This window comes from Onychostoma macrolepis, chromosome 16, assembly GCF_012432095.1.
Source record: "Onychostoma macrolepis isolate SWU-2019 chromosome 16, ASM1243209v1, whole genome shotgun sequence".
Taxonomy (NCBI): Eukaryota; Metazoa; Chordata; class Actinopteri; order Cypriniformes; family Cyprinidae; genus Onychostoma; species Onychostoma macrolepis.
The window spans coordinates 13,036,240-13,058,437 of NC_081170.1; the positions used below are offsets into that span (position 1 = coordinate 13,036,240).

At 39.7% G+C, this 22,198-nt stretch overlaps 2 protein-coding genes across 14 annotated transcripts in view; one reads left to right on the top strand and one right to left on the bottom strand.

Moving 5' to 3' along the window:
• mms22l (MMS22-like, DNA repair protein) lies at positions 1-19,280 on the top strand. The gene is made up of 25 exons (XM_058748079.1): positions 1-136; positions 471-667; positions 751-876; positions 969-1,021; positions 1,117-1,204; positions 1,278-1,455; positions 2,488-2,581; positions 2,672-2,802; positions 2,890-3,003; positions 3,079-3,255; positions 3,343-3,405; positions 3,561-3,680; positions 4,759-4,994; positions 7,920-8,429; positions 13,633-13,820; positions 14,117-14,267; positions 14,352-14,482; positions 15,987-16,126; positions 16,204-16,360; positions 16,493-16,662; positions 16,798-17,009; positions 17,136-17,302; positions 17,933-18,029; positions 18,111-18,278; positions 18,418-19,280. Exons 2-25 carry the CDS (start codon positions 492-494, stop codon positions 18,491-18,493), a joined length of 3,723 nt encoding a protein of 1,240 aa, XP_058604062.1. The 5' UTR covers positions 1-136; positions 471-491; the 3' UTR covers positions 18,494-19,280.
• klhl32 (kelch-like family member 32) overlaps positions 17,146-22,198 on the bottom strand; it is a 25,832-nt gene continuing 20,779 nt past the window's right edge. For 10 of the 13 annotated variants that reach the window (XM_058748080.1, XM_058748081.1, XM_058748082.1 and 7 more), the window contains 2 exons: positions 21,255-22,184; positions 17,146-17,283 (listed from right to left, as the gene is read on the bottom strand). In XM_058748080.1, coding sequence (XP_058604063.1) covers positions 22,023-22,184 — 162 coding nt within the window. In that variant the 3' untranslated portion in view covers positions 17,146-17,283; positions 21,255-22,022. Of the gene's footprint in view, positions 17,284-20,873; positions 20,959-21,254; positions 22,185-22,198 lie in introns of all 13 variants that reach the window. The other 3 variants (XM_058748086.1, XM_058748084.1, XM_058748083.1) reach the window with 3 other exon arrangements.

A 22,198-nucleotide genomic window follows, 5' to 3' on the forward strand; every position in this document is an offset into this window, starting at 1 on the left:
GAGAACTTCAGACCAATCAAAGAGCGGTTTGGATGACCGACACGTCCGTGCGCACGCGCAGTGTTGCTTTGACTGTAGCGCGGGAATGCAGTGATACACTGGGAGGAAGGTCGTTCATAGACGCAGTAGTGTTGAAGTAAGTGTTATTATAAACGTTATTAGATCCTAAAGGACTGAAATTGTTGTATCTGTTAAAAATTATATGGTTTCTCTCTCTGCTGATACAATTTCCAGGTCGATAGCTCACAAAATTGCGCTAAAAAGATCTGAAAAAGAAGTGTTCACTGCTAAAAATTTCAGCGTTAACCAGCCAAAGATATTTGCTGGTCTTTCCTGGTTTACGGTTGCCTTACAGCTTTTTGTTTATAATATTTGTCATATGGTTGTATGATTACATTAAACCGTCTGATTCGTGGTTAAAAGAGATTTTATTGCATTATTTTCATTGTCTCTTTCAAAACTCTTCCCAGTGTCTATTCCATCCTGTTGACATGGAGGGCGAGTTCTCGCAGTCCCTCACCCCGCCTGTATCCCCATCTGCTCTGGATCATTATGGTGAATCTGCTCCCAGTCGGCCTCCCTGCTTCACCTGTGCTTATGAACCAGGTAGAGAAGAGACAGGACGACTGTCATCAAATGGCTACATCAGCAGAGGAGCCCTGAAGAGGTACTAAGTCCTGGTGTTATAATGATGATATGCTCTGTGTCAACCTGTCTGTTAAACTTACATCCTTTTTTCTCTATGTTTAGGTTGCTGTTAAAGCTCGATCCAGCTCCTGCGGATTTTGAGGGGGACACGATTGATATTTTTGACTTCCCGTGGGTGACAGAAACAGCGCTGGTAGAATCTACCAAACTTCTGTTTGGCTTGTTCAGGTAGGAGTGCAGGTGTGTTGGCTCTGGAGGATTGCCATGTTGTCTGCTGAAACAGGAAGTCTGTTAATTTGACAATCTGTCTTTCCTTTCAGACAAAAGGTGCTAAAACTGGAGACGCTGGTGCAGTCCAGCTCACATGATTTTGGTAAGCATCTGGAGACAGAGTTTTCGGGAAGAGTTGTTACAGTCTGACAGTACTTTGCAGCTGAAATATGAATAACTATATGTTGACGCTTTCAGGTCAAGCGAGCAGTCTTCATTATGAGGCAGAGGAACTGAGACAGCAGTGTGTGCTGTTCCTCAGCTATATCAAGGTCTTCATTTACAGGTACAGATTGCTGTGGCTTGGTAGTAGTGAAATAATATCAGAAACTGGTTTCACCTTGTGTTTTGCTCTACAGGTTTTTGGAGCCCTCACAATCCCTAGATGAAGGTCCTGTTCATCCCTTTAAAGACGCAGAGGCTCAACTGCCCTCAGTCGTGGTGGAGGAGCTCTTCAGTATCACGCTGCTTATTGGACGAATCAAAAATCTGCCAGCGAACGTCCAGAGTGCTCTTGCGATTCAGCATCAGGGAAAGGTAATGTAGAACACCTCCGTGCCATTTTCACAAGATAAATGATATCTTTTAGCCTATTGATGATATTCCTCAGTATCTGGTTATGTATTTACTAAATGGCCTAAAAGGATAGTTCATCCAAAAATGAAAATTCTGTCATCACTTAGTGACCTTCTAGTTGTTCCAAGCCTGTAGGAATTTTTTTCTTCTTCTGAACACAATAGAACACATTTTGAAGAAAGTGGGCGACCAAACAGTTAATGGTCCCCACCAACCTCTGTAGTATTATTTTCTATTTCTAAGTTCATGGGGACTCGCTTTCTTCAAAATATCTTTTTATGTTGAACAGAAATCCCATACGGGTTTGTGACAGCTTGAGAGTGAGTAAGAATAAATGATAACAGAATTTTAATTTGTGGTTGAACTATTACTTAAATAGAGAGATTTATTTAATTTTTTTCAGAGGAACCATATTTTGACTGAACTGGCATTGTTGCCAAGTACTGTAGGTTAAAAAAGTTAAACGCAATTAAAATAATTAAGACACACCGTTTGTCACTAAATTAATGTTAAATCAACACAGGAAGAGAGATCATTTTTATTTTCAGTATATGAACACATATATATGTAACAATACTTAATATACAACTATATTCTTCTACACAGACACTACTCTTCAAAAGTTTGATTTGCTAAGGTTTTTTAAATATTTGTGAAAGAGGTCTTTTATGCTCCCTACACACATTTGATTAAAAAAAAAAACAGTAATATTGGAAAATATTATTACAATTTAAAATAACTTTATTTCAACACATTTTAAAATGTAATGTATTATTCTGATGGCAGTGGTTGTGATGGTTTCATTAAAAGGAGCAGTTTGTCACACTTTTGGTCTCTTTGAATGGACTTTTAAAAGGCTGATGGCCAAATACAGAGTGGTTTAAAACTAATACAGTATTGATCTGCAACACAAGTACATTTTAGTATATTACTCTCCCAAGTAGTGAAAGAAAGTGGCATAAGGAGAAAAAAATTCTAACCCCCCCTTTACAGCTCTTTCCTCCATCTTGGCAATTATTGCATCTGCACCTGGACATCCACTGGTCTGTTCTGGAGATCCTGCACCTGTTGGAGCAAAGGATGATGGGTATGTTGCAGTAGCTGTCTCTAGATTGTACATGTGGTCCTGAATCTGGGACTCATACTAATGAGTGTTGGGTCCTGGTGATTTTGAAAGGTCAGGTAGTTTATGCGCACCAGTTCGTGAATTTGACAGGCGAGACGCTCACAAACATCAGTCTGTTTGAGGACCAGGTCAACAACCTGCTCTGTGATCTCATTGGCCTGGCCATGAACAAATATAATAAGGTGTGTGTTTTATTTAACAGACATGACAAACATTGTGGTGTAAAGGTTAGGAGGTAGAACAATCTTTCATTCTCTCACTCTCTCTAGGTGAGACCAACAGAGACTTTGAACAGCCATCACTATCACTGCCTCTGCACAAAGGAATTATGGATTCTACTCGTACATTTACTGGAGCACAGGAGCAAAACCATACACACTCAGGTTAGCACATACACAATCTCAGCATAGATGGTTGTTTCGAATGATTCTTGATTCTGATTTTTCTTTTCAATCCAGTCTTTTTGGAGTTATGTAAATGCCCTGCTGCAGACTGTCCTGAAGGGGAAGCCTTCAGGAGACCGTGACCCAGGTCTCCCCATGCACTTTAAAGACCCTGACGGCTTCACTTGGTGGCTGCTCACACACCTGGCCCAGATTGGGATGCACAACCGGAACGGCACTGCTCAACAGGAGGTAGATCAACACAAACTAGTATCACATGATGAGATTTTATTAATTTTAATAATGAATATTACATTGGTGAGTTTGTTGCTGTTTCAGAAACAACTTGAGGATAATTGGAGCTTTGTGATGGGGCTGCTTAAGTCTAGCTGTGATCCAAAGGTGATTAAAATAATATTGCATATTCCGGTGTATTATGTGTTTATTTGGCTAATATGCTTGTTTGTCTTGTCTGTTTATGAATAGCATTAGATACCTTTTTGCACTGTGCACATTGTGTATTCTGAAAGGTAAATATTATTATGATTAATTTTCAGAAAGCTGCACAGGAAGAGCAGATACGAATGATTGTCCACTGCTGCCTCAGCCTCAGTTTGATGTGGGGCCCAAATGTCAGTGCTGTCACAACACTCTGGGAGTATTACAGCAAAAATTTAGTAAGTCATGACTGCAATTATTTTAGTTATTTTAAGCCATGATGTACAGGATTCAGTTTTTCCCTATTTAAATCCGGAAACAATAATGTTTTAAGAATTTAAATTATTATATTATATTATATTATATTATATTAATTCAAACTTGGGGTGTCCGTATCAGCTCATTACTGCAAGATTACATAGACATTAAATATTATTTCTGTAACTGGAGACACAACGTACCGTGAGACCTAGAAGTCCACATTTTTTCCCCATTTAAATATGTAAACAAGTTTTATAAGTTCAAAGTAATTCGTTTTGATCATTTTAATAAATTAATTATACTACATTATATTTATATTTACTTGTGATGTCCATATCAGCTAATTACTGCAAGATCACATTGGCATTTTAATTTAATATTAAGTTTTAATAATTTAAACTCACTCAAACTGTTGTTGTGCTGATAATGTAATTTATTAATTGGAAAAATGTAAAATGAAAGCATTTTCACTAGTGATCTCTACAATACCAGCTGTAGTTTCATAGCGACTAGATCATGCTGAACCAGATTTTTTGCAGGTCTTCTTAATGTTGGACTTGAAGAGTATATTCAATATACTGAAAAACATTTGTGACCCTGGACCACAAAACCAGTCTTAAGTCGCTGAGGTATATTTGTAGCAATAGCCACAAATACATCGTATGGGTCAAAATGATTGATTTTTCTTTTATGCCTACTGTAAATATATCAAAACCTAATTTTTGATTAGTAATATGCATTGCTAAGAACTTCATTTGGACAAATTTAAAGGCAATTTTCTCAATATTTAGATTTTTTTGCACCCTCAGATTCCAGATTTTCAAATAGTTGTTGGCCAAATATTGTCCTATCATAACAAACCATACATCAATGGAAAGCTTATTTATTCAGATTTCAGATGATGTATAAATGTGGTCCAGGGTCACATTTGATGTGGACTATACTTTAATGCTGCAATTAGACTATACTTTATCAGTGTGAAAGACACCCTTCAGTACTACTTCTAATTCTGATTTTTTATTTATTTTTTTTTATTTTTTTTATGTGTATGCGCAGAACAGCTCTTTCACCGTGCCCTGGTTAGGTGTGTCAGGGCTGGGCAGTATCAGCAGGACTCCCCTCTGTCTGTTGCAGCAGGCTAAGAGCTGCTGTAGCCCTGCATCTGTCGGCTCCAACTCTCACACGCAGCTCTACCGCTCAACCAACTCCTTCCATATTTTCCTGCGTATTCTGGCCCTTCACCTGAGCCAGGAACATGCTGGCGGAGCCCCCTGGAGACAGATCAAGGGCAGGTGAGAATGAGCCTTGAGACTCACACCTATTTTCAAAGTTTAGACCTAGTCACCCCTACGTTCTGATTTCAGATCAGTTGCCAATTCGGTTTGCCTGGTGGAGCTCCGGTAAGAGGCTGAAACAGACAGAATCTGGATAATGAATTTTTCTGTCTGGACCGTGCTCAGCCGTGCGGGAAGTGCGAAGGCTAATTAGCTAACGAGCATAGCGGTTAATTCACCTTAACGCAGGCGTTCGGGCTTCCAGCAATGCTGTGGCGGGGGCTGACTTGGCCGGCTCCAGGACCACCTCCTCCCCTACACACACACAAACACACGTGCCACACGGGGAGGTGTGGGCTGCGCTGATGGCACTCGGGCTTGGAGCGCGCTCGGTGGGAGGCACGGCGCACGGTGCATTAATGAGATCGGCAGGGAGCGCGTTCAAGCTCGTACTCTGGGAATGAGCAGCATCTGCTCGTGGCAGGCGGAAAAAAAAGCTGTCCATGATAAACAAACAAACAACTAGACAGACAGGCAAAAAAACGCAAACAATATCTCGACAGCCTTCCGTTCATCTTTGGCTCATTCTCTATCTCGGGTCAGTCTTTAAAAGCTTGCACCACACTTCTGTGCACCGCGTCTATCTGTAGCAGCGACGCGGCTCGACTCCCCGCAGCTTTGCATGATGTGTTTTTGTCCAAACATTAAACGGATGCTCAAAGGCCTGCTTGTAGTGCAGTGTGTTTATGGAACCTGCAGGGTTCTGTTTGGGCCAAACAGTCAACAGTAGAAAGAGGGGGAGCGGAGGGGGTCAATATTGATTTCTCCTTCTGTGCTGCAGCAAATTGAGCCGCACACGACAGTGCAGCTACCACTGTGTGCCTGAGTGTTTCTGACATTTAACATGGTCTTTTAAAGGCATTTCACCGTGGTGCCCGGAGGATCAAACAACACACTCTCTCTCTCACACACACACACACACACATAAGCAAACTTGCACATGCTGCTCACAGGCATAGCTTTCCAGGAAGACTGAATATCTGGAGGAGGTTAGTGATGAGTACTTGGGTTGAAATGTTTGATCCTGATGGACCCCAACAACTTTTTAAAGCTATGTCAGCATTTGTGTTGTGGAAATATCATTGGAATGAATTAAATATTGATCAGTCTTGAGTCAATGAGGAAAATTTGGAGTATTGTAGACATTGATTGTACATCAGGGCTAAGTATCACCAATTACTCATCACAGTACAAATTTTACAACAGTGAAGTCCTGAAAGTCTAGGGCGATTTTAATGATCTGGTATTTAAAAACTATTTTAAACCTGGAAATAAAGTTTTAGGATTTTTCTCATTCATTGTTATGTTGATGATATCATTTAGGGCACAACAAAGATGACCCACAGTAGCTATGTTTCCATTCATAGTTACGAATTAAACTTGACGCAAAATTGGAATATCGCATAAAACATTTGTGCATCCAGTGAGTTGAAGAGAACAAAATCGTCACTTCCTGATAAACTTTCGCTAAATATCACAGAAATTGTTCTTTTTTTTTATTATTTGCTGCAGTAGGAGGAGGCACTGTATATAATAATTTTTGTATATAATAAATTACGAGCTTCAGAGCACGCAGACAAAACATCTTATTTTGGAGCCTGCTATTTGGGAACAGTTCTGGGTGTTCATTATAGCAAAGCACTTTGACAAGACTTTGCTCAAGCATTTTAGAATGACAAAACTAGTATTTCAGATGCTGTGCCATGAGACTAATTCGGTCAATTATTTGGTAAGTGTTTCCATCTTAGTTTATGTGCATGTTTTCTTACTGGATAAGAAATTTATCCGATTTAGTTGAGAGCATGAGTTTTTTTTGTTTTTTTATGCACATTTTCAGAATTTATGCACATCTTGGCATTTTCATCCATCGTTCTTTTTTGGTAACACTTTATAATAAGGTTCATTAGTTAACATTAGTAAACATGAACCAAGAATGAACAATATTCTACAGCATTTATTAATCTTAGTTAATGTTAATTTCAGCGTTTACTAATGCATTATTAAAATCACAAGGTGTGTTTGTTAACATTAGTTAATGCACTGTGAACTAACATGAATAAACAATTAACTATTTTCATTAACTAACATTAATAAATAGTGTAATAAATGCATTGTTTATTGTTTGTTCATGTTAACATGAATGTTAACAAATGACACCTTATTGTGTTACCTGTTTTTTTTTTTTTTTAATGCAATATGCTTAAATGCTCACAAAAATAGGTGGATAGAAACATAGCTAGCGTGAGATGCTTTTTTACATTCATTGATATATTTTTACCCATTTTGTATGCCTTGCAAACTTGAAGATGGTATGAAATGTTTAGTTTTTCTGATTGTTGTTTCCAGGGAGATTTGTTGAAAGACGTTTGATAGTCTTTGAAACATCCATAAGAATGTGTTAAATTACAAATGAATCCGCAATGTTTTGCATTATATGCCCTCGTTTTCCTGCAAAAGTGTTTATAAACTTGGTGTATTGATAAATAAGTTTGTTCCAGCATATTGCAAATCTTGTGAAGAAAATGTGAACAAACTTAAAATATTTAATTAAAAAAATAGTATTTCTAACAAATATACAAAAAAATAAATGACACTTTTTTTTTTTATTTATTTTTTTAATCTTAATTTTATGGTGGAGCCAGTGAAAATGTTTGACAGGGAAAGCAAAAGTGTGCCAGCTAAAAAAACATCCTTAAATATAACAAATATTATATTTGATGAATGCAAAATAAGACCATTTTACTAGCAGACTCAGAAAGATTCAGTAATTGAACTGTAGGAAATAAGAACATAATCAAATAAAAATTGATTGATTGTTTAGAAAATTGTACCAACACAGTGTTTATTCCACATTATGACCATGTCTGTCTCCTGTGTCCACAGACTCTACTCAAAGTTCCACCAGAGGCGGATGACGGAGCTCTCTGATACGGGCCTGCTGCACTTCCTGTTGCTTTTCCTGGTCCTGGCGCAGTGTGCAGAGCTGGAGGACGTGGCCAGCCGAGTGTGCGACTTACTCGCCATGCTACCCGCTGACTCCACGCCCCCGGCCCTGCGCACGCTGCAGTGGAGGGGCCAGCTGGCTCTCGTGCTGCTGTATTTGGAGAAGGGACTGGATGCTGGCGCACTGGCAGAGCAGTTGGCCACCTACTTCAGCCAAGCAGCCCGCGAGTTCTACCTGAAGACCACCGAGCCTTCGCGCAAGCTAGCTCTCTGGACGCCACTTAGCTCATACCTGGAGGGGGTGAGCGAGGTGTTCGAGACGAGTCCTAATCTTACGCTGTCAGAGGAGAGGCTTCTGAATGAGGGCTTTGGACTGCTGCTGCCTGCCTGCCGTCAGTCCGAGCTCAGCTCCGCTTTGGGCTTCCTGCAGACAGTGCTGGCGCAATTACGGTGAGAGTACACACGCTTTACTTTAGACGTTAAGATGTGTTGGTTCCTCAAACACACAGGGAAGCCACCCCACCCCCCAGTGATCCCAGAAGCTTATACATATGTCACCCTGGCCCCTGCGCAGCTCAAATCTCTCCCCTGCATCCCTTGTATGTTGACAATGGCTTGATTGTGCAGTAGTTACAACGTAGTGTGGAGATAAGCTTATCCATTGTGCACAGAGACCCTGTAAGGTCCCCTGTGCATCTCTAGGGGCCCGCGGCACCCGGGTCAGCCCGTACAGGTGCTGGAAGAGAGCTGTGTTGAGTTTCGACCCATGGGTCCGGTCCTGGCTGGAGACAGCTGAGTGTAGACTGAGCTGAAGGGAGGGACGAGTTCATGGCAGGGACATTGGTGTGCCTTACATGGCTAACACAGTCAAAGGTGGCTAGGGTGCGATCGAGTAAGGTGTCCAGGTTTGAAAGCACACACACACACACACACAGACCTCCAAGGTAAAGAATCCACTGCATAAGTGTCCACTCCTCTCATTTTACCCAAATCAAACACTGAATCACTTTAACACTACTAATTCCCACAATTCCTAACCAGGATCTGTGGGTGGGAGGCCACTCATTTGCACATTAATGGATGATAAAACTGAGTCGAGCAAATTTTTCCCGAACAGGCTCATGTTGGCACCAAGATCCCGCTGACCCAATTTAAAGAGACGGGGTGCTCTTCGACGTGTCCTTACAAATTACTCTTAATTTCACCGCGGTTCTGTTGTATCGCTTTTATTAATGCGTTTTCACTGACACAATTAATGCGTTATTATGTGGTCCGGTAAATTGAACCCTGGCTTCATTACGGCTGTTAGGTTGGAGACGGCATGCGCAAGCCTTACGTGAATTAGCCAGCACGCGGCTACGGGGCGATGTAAGGCAGACTGTAACTGACGGATGATTCACGCAGATAACACAGGCCAGGCTCTAGTCACGCTCTTAATTCTCCTCATCGCATTCACTGCCACGATCCTCTGTGTGTGTGGGCAGTGAGATCGCAATGGTGACCCCTGCAGCACGGTGGCGTCTTTGCCAAGTGACTAATCGAGTTCTCGCCAATCGATTAATCCGGTTCCTTCCCGCTGCGCTTTCGCCGTGCACACCGTCTCCCCTCAGGAGAACGGAGAGCACGGTGACACTGAGGGTAAGAAGGGAGGTGGTGAGAATTATCTCTTGTTTCTATGTTTCTGTTCAGCACAGCAGGGGCTGTTTGTCAAACTCATTGAAGAACACAAAACTGTTTTTATTCATTTAAACTGTTAGGACAAAATAGCTTTAAAAGGATGCAAGAATTGTAGTGAATTTAGAATGAAGGTTTATTAATGAGTTGAACGTAATCAGTGATTCACCTCTTGACTATTTTTAAGGAACTAACAGGGTTACATCACCGCTATGAACTATGATTTTCTAGTGTTAGTGAGTTGCAGATGGTAACTCCAGATATTCTCATTCTTGAGAGCTTTTGTTTGGATAAAAATCTGTGTGGTGCAACATGAGTTATCAGTGTTTTTGATATGTTTTCTAGGAAGAGAATGATATTTTCAATTATTTTTGTCAATATTTAGGAGTACATTTGCAAAAGATTTTCCAGAGGGGAAAAAAGTGTAAAAAAAAAAATGCTTTGGACCAAAATTTATTGGGAAAAGTGCTGTACGAAATCAATTATTTCAATCAATTATATCATTTTAAATTAGTAATATTTTCTAGTTTCTTCATTTAGTTTTTAAACAGTCTTTTTAATATCTCATTTTTTTACATAAGATAAATAAGTTTTAATATACATACATCAACATACAGCACACATTACCATTCAAAAGCAAGAAATGAATAATTTTATTCAGCAATTGTGCATTAAATTATTGAAACATGAAGACATTGCTACTTTCGGGAGGATCACATGGCAATAAAGATTGGAGCAATGGCTGCTGAAAATTCAGATTTGTAATTTACATTTTAAAATATATTAAAATTTAAATTATTTTAAATTGCTATAATATTCCACATTCAAAAGTTGGAAAACCCCTGAATTAGCATATAGCTAATACACAAGTAAAATTTTGATTTCAGTAGGTCTTTGACTGTTGCTTTGGAAATTTAGCTAGGATTCATTTTGCTGTTAATTAATATTTAGCATGCTTGCATTACATTAATTGTACCGAAATGTTCCCTTGAGCAAACAGAGCCTACAGCCTTACTGATGGGAATTTCACTCAATAATTCTTCACTATACAGTTTAACCTTCAAACATTGATGTTGCTAACCTAAAACCTTCAAATGGTTTGACATATTTACTATTGAAATGGAAAGTGAAATGTTTTCACGAGCGCACTAGCATATAGATTAACCTCAGAGCTTATAGACAGACTAAAAGCCACAAAACTTTGATCTGGATTTCATGGCATCTGTCCCCACTATAGTATGCCTACTTGCCGATTTGAAAGGCATATGAGTTGATACTATAACACGTGCATGGTCAGAAATAAGCACCGTTGCTTAATGTCACAGCGAAGGACGTGCTCCTCCATCAACGGGGTGTGTGTTGAGCGATACGGAGATATCAGAGCTTACGCACAGTGTCAGATGGCGTGCTCATGATGCTTATCTGAGTGTATGATTCTGTGTGTCAGTTTACACGAAGGCGCCCGGCGTGATCGTGTAAGTCGGTGTGTACGTTCCAGAGGTGTGTGTTCAAAATCTGTGCTGCAGTCCGGGGAGAGATTAAACGAGTGTTCAGATGGTACGGGGTGTGTGCGTGTAAGACGCCGCAGTGAGGGGATTAAGTGGGGTCTCTGACGATGTCTTGTACAATGAGGGTTGATGGGTGTGAAAGGCCCATTCCGCCGCGGTAACGAAGCTAATGAATTCACTCTCTAATCGATTGTCTCAGCTCTCCGTGGATTAGATGCAACCTTGCTGGAAGGCGCGAAGGTGTGTGCATGTGCGCGCACACGTGATGCTTGCCCCGGCCCTTTCCCGGCGCTCTCACTTTCATCGCTGAGAATGACAGGACAGGAGGATCATCTCCAGTCTAAATGAGATTACAGCCCCTTCAGCTGCTTATCTGAGCTAATGCCAGCCGCTGCAGAGCCAGACTCGTGCTCTCAGCCTCCCATTCAGACCCAGCCTCACAGCTACCGCCAGGCCACGGAGGAACCGCTTGCCCCACACCAGCACACTCCATCTAATCCCTCTGTCCGGAGAGATGAGGAGAATTTGCAGTGAAAAGAGGGCAGAGGGGGCCGGAGATAATACAGACAGTGAGAAAGGCAGCAGTCACATTTAAGAAGGTTGGAAAGAGAAAGGAAAATTGAAATGGTATGGACGAATCTGGATAAATGAGATGGGGGAATGAAACACAAGAACTGAATTTAGGAAGAGAGGGCCAATTATTTTGAAGCTCCTCGCACTTGTAGTCTGCAACAAAAAGCCAATGACACTACGATAAATTTCAAACTTGTCTAAAATCTGTCCAAGCAATCATCAGGTGTGTACACACTGTCTTGATTATGGGGGGGAAAATGGGAATGGCAATGGAAAACAACATCAAACTGCTCCTCACATCTGCTTAACCATTGTCTCATCCATTTTTCTTATTTTTAAGCTCCTTTTCTTCTTTATAGTACAAAAACACTCACACTGCTATTAAGCAAATTTCTTTGAGAAATGTAAAGATTGGAACTAAGGGGGTCAAGGCTGGATAACGCATACTGTAGTGTATGGATTACTGTTTTGACAGACATATTAGCTTTTTAAAAGTAGCAATGTATTCTGACAAATACAGTAAATAATTTTTAAATATTGCTTTTTTACATCATATATTTATATCATAAATATGTAATGAATATTCAAAGGTTTTGGAGTCAGAATTTTTTTTTTTTAAAGAAATTAATTTTAGCAAGGACACATTAAAGAGATCAAACGTGACAGTGAAGATGTTTACAATGTTACAAAAATTTTTTATTTCAAATAAATGCTATTCTTTTTAACTATGTATATAACCACAAAAATATTAAGCAGTACAAATGTTTCTCAAGCACCAAATCACAATATTAGAATGATTTCTGAACAAGCATGTAACAGTGAAGACTGGAGTAATGGCTGCTGAAAATTTAGATTTGCCATAACCGGAATAAATTCCATTTTTACATATTAAAATAGGAAACCATTCAATTAAATTGATTATTTCACAATATTACTGTAAAAAAGTTGCCTTTATTTTTTTATCAAATAAATGCAGCCTTGTGAACATAACTAACTTTCAAAAACATTTTTAAAAAATTTAAATTTATTTTAAGTTGTCATAATACAGAGTAATTACCTAATTAAGTACTTGGTAGTAGCTGTTGTACTTACATGAAACAAAATCTACTTACCATGTAACCAAGTTATGGATCAGCCTGTAATTACAGTTTGTAATTATGTAGATGTAATAGGCAGCTACTGTAACATGTAACAGACAGAGTACAGCTACTTGGACACTTAAGTACAATCTTTATACACTTTATTTTTAGTAGCTTATGCCTGTGTAATATTATGTAATTGTAATGTAATTAGAAATGTATTACATTGTATTTAAGCTGTGTACTGGTGGGTTAAATCAAACTAAGGTGCAGCTGGATAAGGTGTACAGTATAGATACATGAAGTACACTTAAGTACAACCTTGATGCACTTTATTTTAAGTAGCTTATGTCTGTATACTTTTATAATTACGTTGTATAAAGTCTGCAATGCATATGCAGTAATCTTTTGGTTACATAAATAGCTGTGTAACACTCGGTCTGTTACATATGTGTAACAGTAGCTGCCTATTACATCTACATAATTTCAAACTGTAATTACAGGCTGATCCATAACTTGGTTACATGGTAAGTAGATTTTGTTTCATGTAAGTACAACGGCTACTACTAAGTACTTAATTAGGTAATTACTCTGTATTATGACACCTTAAAATTAAATTGTTACCAAAAAAACATTTGCTAGTGTATTCAGAATATTTATGTAATATATGTAACTGCTATCAATTTATTATAGGGTTATTCCCTGTTTGTTGCTTCTGGAGGGATTCATTGCATAAAGTGCTCACCAACACAATAGCCGAAAAACAGAGTCCTGAAGTGTGTGCTTGGCATTAATCTGTTTCTCTGTTTTTCTCTTTAGGAGAGTTCACCAGCGCTGTGGCCAGCCGTCTCACTCTGTAGACTCTCCCAGTTGGGTTCCTCTCCCCAGTGTGGCTAAAGAGCGCCACCAAGCGGTGGCAGCAGCGCTCTGGTCCCACTTCTTCCCCTTCCTGTGCAGCATGAGGCTTTCCCAGACCCCCCCGCCACAGCTCGCGGACGCCGCAGCAGGTCAGGGAAACGGAGAAAATGAACTCTTGTTCTCTCAGGGGCTCTCTTTGCATGGCTGCCTTTTCTCTGTGGGCTCTGCTCTAAAAGAGCTGAATAGAAGGGAATTGTATGAATGTGCAGTCGTTTTGATGCATACATCCAGGACAACTCATCAGGGTGTTTTTTTTGGGGGGGGTTGATTGATTGATTTTGAGAAATATTATGACCTGCTCAAACTTTCTCTGTTAGTGTAGCTTTTTTAAAGATAGAAATGTGGAAACGAATGTGTAAAATCTAATAGTATTTTATGCCATTAGGCTTCACACTGTTGGCATTAGACATGCCTGGCTCTGCCCCTCAAAACCTACAGCCCCACCCCATCCAGTCCATTATGCAAAGCTTCGGCTGGGATGAAATGCTCCACCCCCTGCTGGTAACCCACTATCTAAATCACCTGCTGCAAAATGGGTGAGTGTCTTTTCTCCATTTACTCTTTCTTCCGTTGCATAGTTAGACTGGTTTTACTGTGAGCTCAAAAATTCTCTTTCACAGAGAGCTGGTCAGTTGGGTCAGCTCTGGGCCAGGTTCAGGTTCGGCCCAGGCTTTATGTGTGCGTGCCTGGATCCGTTGTGTTCTACAACAGTACCTCCATAAAAGCCAAGATGCTCCAGATACAAGAGCAGGTACAAAGAGCTCATTAAGTAATAGCCGGCGTGGTATGTCAAGTGGTTAAAGGGATAATTCACCTAAAAAATGAAAATTCTGTCATCATTTACTCAACCTCATGTAGTTCTAAAACTGTATGACTGGTTTTGGTTTTTGTAAAAACAACCTGATGTATTAAGAATTTTACCAGTAAAATTGTCACTATCCTGCATTTTACACTTCAGTCCCTTTCAGGGAAATTCAGTTCACTTATAGGCCATATGTGCAATTTTTACGGTCTGCTATTTTGGGCATGCAAGGCCACTGCAGTCCCAGGTTTATATGAGAACTAGAGCCTCTAACAGCAGCTACAGTGATGTGATGATTTTTATTAATTGTCGATTAGCTAAATTTTTTCTAGAAGGTGGGACTTAAACAACATTGCGTGCATTTTTTTTCCATTCATAATACAAGTAAACCATCTGTGTGTGAATATACATTCAGTCTTTTTTTTCAGTCGGTAGTGGTTCTTCTAACATTATGACTTTTGGCAAACCGATGTAAAAGGTTCATTTGTGCCTCCTACTGGACTGGAGTGTGAAGTTCTCTGTGGTGCACAGGAGAGTAAAAAATCAGCCACCATGATTTTACTGTCAAAATTGCTTGGAGGGATAGTTCACCCAAAAATGAAAATGTTGTCATGAATTACTCATCCTCATGTCGTTTCAAACCCATGAGACCTTCGTTCATCTTCAGAACTCAAATTAAGATATTTTTGATGAAATCCGAGAGCTTTCTGGCCCTGCATAGACAGTAATTCAACTGAAACATTCCCAGACCCGAAATGCAGCAAGTATATCATTAAAATAGTCCATGTGACATCAGTGGTTGAACTGTAATTTCATGAAGTTACGGGAATGCTTTTTTTACGTGCAGAGAAAAAATAACGACGACTATTTAGCATCACTGTAACCTGCCATTATCGAGAGCACCACGACGCATGTATCTGCATTTCTCTGATCGTAAACGATGTCCTTACTACATTTCTGGGCCTGGGAACATGTCAGTTGCGTTGCTGTCTAGTGTCTATGCAGGGTCAGAAAGCTCTCGGATTTCATCAAAAATATCTTAATGAACAAAGGTCTTACAGGTTTGGAACGGCATGAGGGTAAGTAATTAATGACAGAATTTTTATTTTTGGATTACCTATCCCTTTATATATCAGGGAGTTTTGCCCAAAAACTGACTGGAGCACAGCACTATATAAAGGGCTAAAGTGAGTCGCAATGTATTGCTGTCAAATTCACCAAACTGGATATTCAATTAAGATTCAATCGTCTTATCTAAAAATATCTACAGAAGAAAAAAAATCCATACAGGTTTGGAACATGTCCGTTAGTAAATTGTGACTAAATTATGAATTACATTTTTTTTGTATGAATTATTCCTTCAACCCCAAATTGCTCACAAGTGATAGCGAATCGGTATTATTAAAATGATTTGGGTGTGTCAGAGAGAGCAGCTGTGGTATTGTGTGTACAGGCAGAAATCTGGATGAACAGCTGGCTGAGTTAACCAGACAGGTTCTCCGACTTCCAGAAGTGGAGTCTGTGCTGCAGAGAGCAGGCCTACATCCTGCTGCTGCCAGAGATCCCAAACCTGCAATGGCTGTGTTCATCAAGGTACACGCACTCAAACCAGAAGCTCTAACATATAAGCCATACTGTATCTCCAACACCGAGTATGTGTGCCTTACTAGGCTGTGGGTCGATCATACTGTGAGATCCAGCTCCTCTCTGAGCGTTCTTCAGCGGTGTCCCGAGCACTGGAGTATGTAGGAGACATTCTCAAATATATCAAACCTTACCTGCTAAACAAGAGCCGGGAGGGTCTACAGCTGGCATACTGGACTGTAGGTAGGTGCCTTTTGACTCGTGTACACTATCTTTTGTTGAATGTCGTTCTTCACTTGAAAATGCAAAAGTAAAATGGGTTGCAAACAGCACTTTGTGTACTATAAGCTTATGGTGGTTTTGTATATTTTTCAGGCTGCTTGGTCAAGCACTGGAGCCACCTGTTGGCCACCTCTAAAGCTCAGCAACTGCTCTTCCGCATTGTAGATGTGCTGTTACTGCCCCACGCTCTTCTCCAACAGGACAGTGGAGCACACACTCAAATGCTGTCAGCCCTCAAAGAAAGCCTACCTCTGTTCCTGCAGGTTAACGCACCTCCAAATCCAACACATACTCTGTATTCAGAAACCTCTGTATTGAAACCTTTCCCTATATCCTGAGGTCATTGTTGATGAAGTTCCCTGTCTTTGTCATAACTAAGACTGTCTTGGTATCTTCAGGGTTTGTCAGTGGCGGTGAGTGTGTCCCAATCTCAGGGGGCGTACCTGAAGCAGCAGCTGCACAGTGTCATTTCCCAGTACTTGAGCCGCTTTCTCCCATCCACACCCTCTACTGGAGCAGTGGTCAATCATCCTGTCCTGCTGGCTGCCTGCGAATCAACACCCACCCCGCAGGGGGAAAGACTCAGGAGGAGCATTTTGCATGTGCTGAGGTATGAGTCATGTGATTTCATATTTATATCTAAATGAACAGCAATAAAAAAAAATATGTAGCTTCTTCATTGTCATGAGTATAAAAGGAGATGACCAACCTTTTAGGAATAACATTGTCTCTGCAGAGAGAACTTCCTCCAGTTTAAAGGTCTCGCTCCTCCTCCTCGACTTGCTGCCGTTCTCTCTTTCCTGTTGGAACTCCTGAAAAGGAACAGTGACAGAGATCCCGCCTTGCTCACAGTTCCACTTCCTTTGGTGCTGCGCTGTCTGATGCTGGTCAATGAAACACAAGGTAGACAATGACAAACTATATAAAGGCCCATTCATACAACTGTAATGTGTATTTTAACGTGTTCTGTCAACATAACTGCACCATGCCGTTTCAAGTCATTGGCAGTCAGTGTTTTTGACACTTTTTTTTTTTCAGGATTTTTTTTACTTGAAGGCTAATAAGAACAGCATTTATTATAAATAGAAATTTTTGTAACAGTGTAATTTTCGATTAATTTAATGTTAAAAACCGTTTTTACAGACCCTGATCTATAGAATGTGTGTATTTTTTATGTGGGCTCTGTTATTCTCTTAGATTTGGAGCAATTTCTTTTTTTAAACTCTTTTTGACTTAATGGTATTAGTTATTATAGTTATCACTCTTGGTTTAAATTGAAGTTAATCCAGTTAATGTAAGCTGTTTAATTTTTTCCCCATTTTCATTCACTAAGATGGTGTGAAAAGAAACCAAAAAAGGGTCATTTGAACTTGGTCGGAAATCAGATGTGATCTCTAGTCTCTCACACATTGCTAAAACATTGTAACACATCAATTAGAGAGATAATCTTTTATAAAGACCTCTTAACTCCTGATAAAATGTAATGTATTTCATTGTTTTTATTTAATCAAATCCCTGTTGCGTTTCTCTCAGTAAAGAGGCTGAGCACAGAGGTTACGCAGCTTATTGTGGAGCGGTGCACTGCTGCAGTAGGAGAGCAGCCATGTGAACACACCACTACTATTCTACAGTAAGTTACCCACACTGATCAGTGCTGCTTTAGAGACTATACTCTCTCATTCTGTTGTTACCTATTTTATTTCTTTCCCAGGGCCTTCGTGGAAGAGAATGAAGGTGTATACGACCAGCAAGTGTATAATGTTCTAGAAGTTGTCGCTGTCCTTCACCCCTTCACAGTGATGGCTCTTATTCCCTTTCTGTCACTGAGCCTTAGAAAGACAGAGTGCAAGAGAGGTCTGGGAAAAAATAGCTCACTCAGGTACAGCAACAGTAACCTATATGTCAGCTGAGAGCTGAGAAGAAACTTGAGATAAAACCAGCACTATCCATTAGCATTCCCATTTGCTTTGTACTATGCTTAATTTTCTCCTCCTTAAAAATCTGTCTTATTGTTTTAGGAATGGCTATAGGAGGCTTCTGGCCCTGCTTGGAGACAGTGGACAGGCTGAGATGATTAGTTTAGAAGAAGACTGACTTGCATCAACTGCCTGCCTGCATCAACTCTCAATACTCTTATGTAAACAGTGTACATGGTATAGACTTGATAGTGGATCCATATGTGGATATTGTGAATAAACTTTGTTTGAATACCCTGTGTTCTGTGCATTGTTGCTGGCTTCGGGAATCAAGCTATGTTGGTAGTGTGTATTAAGAGATACCCCATAAGGCCCAAATACTAAAAATGTTAATAGTCATTTGTCCTAGTTTTACACCTAAACCCTCTTAAAACTTTAAAGTGCACCACATGCTGTTTTCTGAAGGAATTTACAGACAGCTAGCGAATGAGCAACACTGGCAGAGGAATCATTAAGCAGGTCGTCTGGTGCGAAATGAAGCCAGAATTAACCCAGCTGGCACTGGACGTCGAAAATAATGGCAAGTTGACGTTGGACCCCATGTCTTGCATTTTGGTTGATGTCAATTTGATGTTGGTTTGACATTGTATTTTGGTTACTTTACAACACAACCTAAAACAACAAAATATAAACATCAGCAGATGGTATTGGACATTAATTAACAGATATTGAATTGACATTGAATTTTGGTTACCCAATGTTGCAACCGAAATTCAGCCAAATATCAACGACTTATGTCATTGTGTGCCTGCTGGGAAAGATGTGGGTGCAAAATAATGCCTTGTATGAGTTTTTCTTTTAAAACAAATAGTAAAGTTAGGTAATACCAGACAAACAAGAATGCTGTTTTCCCAAATTTCAGCACTGTGGCAAATGTGATATTAACTCTATACAACAGTTAGGTAAACAAGTTAATATGTGACTTATATTTTAAACACCTTAACTGCATCCCAAACAACACACTGTACGCTATGTACTCAACCATGTAGTGCATGAATTTTCTTTTAATTTGTCCTTAATAATCGGAGTCTGACAGCCCCTCCCCCTTTGTGACATAATTAAAGCTGCAACAGTTGAGTGCGTGAAGTGTCCAACATGCCACACTTTTTTCTTTTGGTTATTTAAGTGCATCATCCGGATATTTAAAGTGCACGTTTTATGCTTTGGAATTTTAAGTGTGAACACTACTTGCACTATTTATACTATAAAACGTCATAGAATAGTTCATAAGTATGAGATTTAGAATGCACCTATTGTCTATTTTTGCTCTATTTTGCCTGTGAAAAAAAGCTCTGAACAAAACTAGTAGAACGCCTCTTCGGGCAAACACAGCGGAATTTAGTTCCTGAACAAATCCAATTTTGAACAGATTGGTTGAGCAAATGACTTAATCCTTTTAGATCCAGTCAGTCACTTGGAGGTTCCTGAATGAATCAGTCCTTTTGAGCGAATTAAATGAATCAATGACTCACATTAGTGACTGCCGCCACTTACTGGCAGTTTTAGTTTTATATTTAAAACATTTCATATTTTCAACCATTTTTATTTCTGCAGAAAATATTTATATAGAATACTTATATCTATATAATATTTCTATAGTTATATTCAAAATGTTATATTTCAACCAATAATCTCATAATTTTACATATGCAATTTTAATTGCAGTGTAAATGCACTCATGTCACCTCAGGTGCATGTCAGTGTCAGCTGCAATACGAGCAGCGCTGTACAAATAATACATTTTGATGATTTTTTTTGACATTTTGACTACTCAAACCACACCAAGAGAACTAAAATAAAGATAGCGATTAATCGGAAATTCGATATTTTTACCCATCACATCTAGAAAGAGGCTACATTAAGTTGTCATATGGTCTACTGCTATCAATCAGCACTTTTCTGACAACTGCACAGACTAGTAATCAAAATCAGTCATGAAACCACAAATATGACACCTATGGCTCCCTCAATCACCTTCACCCCAAACCTTTCCTTTAACTATTCATACTGTTTGCAATCTCCATGCAATTCTGGGCCCAAATTGCCTAGAGCCTCTCATCACTCTCTACCTCCTACCCTTCTTTTTTCCCCCTCTTCTCCATCCCAATCATTCCTTCCATTTCCATCTCAGCTCCCGGTCCTCTCTTACAGCCGGCACACTCACACCTCACCCCGCAGTGTGGCACAGGCATCACACTTCATTAGAGCAGAGCCATCAAATGAGCCACACTGTCTCTCTCTCACCTCAGTCACGTCTATCTTTCATTCTCTGAGCTAATCAGAGTAACTTTTTTATATGGTTTAACATTTATGAGGTACGTTACCACCCTTAATAGAATAAGTGTTACAGTATATGGTGACATATTAGCTTAGTTCCAAAATTTAGTGAGCTGCCTTCCTATTGAACATATATATTGATCAAAATTACTAAGACCTACATTTTATCTCCCCTGCCACATTTTATTAAGTTTCTCACTGAGTCTGTGAGATTGCTTTACCTGCTTACTGCAAGGTTCCCACATCCATGGAAAAAATAAAAAATATCCGGACCTGGAATGTTATGAAAATTGGTAAAATGCTAGTCTATAAAATAGAAAAGCCATAATTTTGAAAATTTGAGAAAAAAAAAGGGGGAAAAAAAAAGGGAAATACTTTAGATTATAAAGTAGATTATAATCTTACCTAGCAATCACAAATGACTGGAAATTCACCAGTCATAGAAACCCTAAAAACATAAAGCTACTGGAAATAAAGCTACTGCTTGTCTCTTGTTTGTTTCCAGAGAATCAATGATTCAAGAACTCACTATTGTTAATCATTATTCCACAACTGCATAAATGTTGTATTTATTAGAGACATGTAAAAAAGTGTGCCCTTACATGTTTTCTTGTGGAATGGGTTTCTGGTGGTGGGATGGAGAACAGTCAGGATGCTGCCATTGACGCAGATTGTGAAGATGCTGTGTGTGCATTTGTCCTCAGCTGTGGTCATACACATTCAGTAAACAATTGTACGGTCTTCATCCTGAGTTTTGATAAAAGTACAGTTTGTCATAGGCTGAGAAATGACATGTGGATAAAAGCGGCAGAACATTAAGGTCAGAATGGAGAATGGATGGAGTCCTAAGTATCTATGAAAACAGTTCCTTGACACTTCGGCCTTGTCCCAAATGCCACTCTTGCGTATTTCTTTTGATTTAATTTTGCATGGATTGTTGAGTAAAGTTCACTGTGAGGTATGAACACCCTTTTTATGTTAAAATGATAAATGGGACAACCCGCAATCTTGTGGACTTGACGGACCACAGGTTCACATCAAGTGCACCATTTGAGACTGGGCCATGAAGTGGCTCTTAATCATTCTGACAGATTTACCGCTGCTTGTTAAACTGTATTAGCATGGTGCAGCACCGCAACACATCCAGTTCAGAAATGCATGAATGTCAGTGAAGCTTGACAATAAAAAACTCTTTAACTACTTTTCGAAGGTTTCCACATCCATCAGAACACTAGCTCCACAAGATCAATGTATGATCAATGACGGTTTCATCCACCAGTCACAATTTGTGGAAGTACAATAGGCTCTCACATGATTTCATTGGTTCATAGTGTGTTTGTGGGAATGTCCTTGAGTTATGAGCGGAGAGGTTAGAGAGCTCCTATCCTGTGATGTGGTACTTGTAGGGTCTGCAGGTTGGGGCATGTGAAGTACGGTGCAGGCAAGAAACATGTCGCCACTCCATTCGAAGCGAACGGGAGCGTCGGCCCGTAAAAAACCTCCTCTTTCCCCTTGATGCTCACATCTAGCACCTGCCAAACAGACA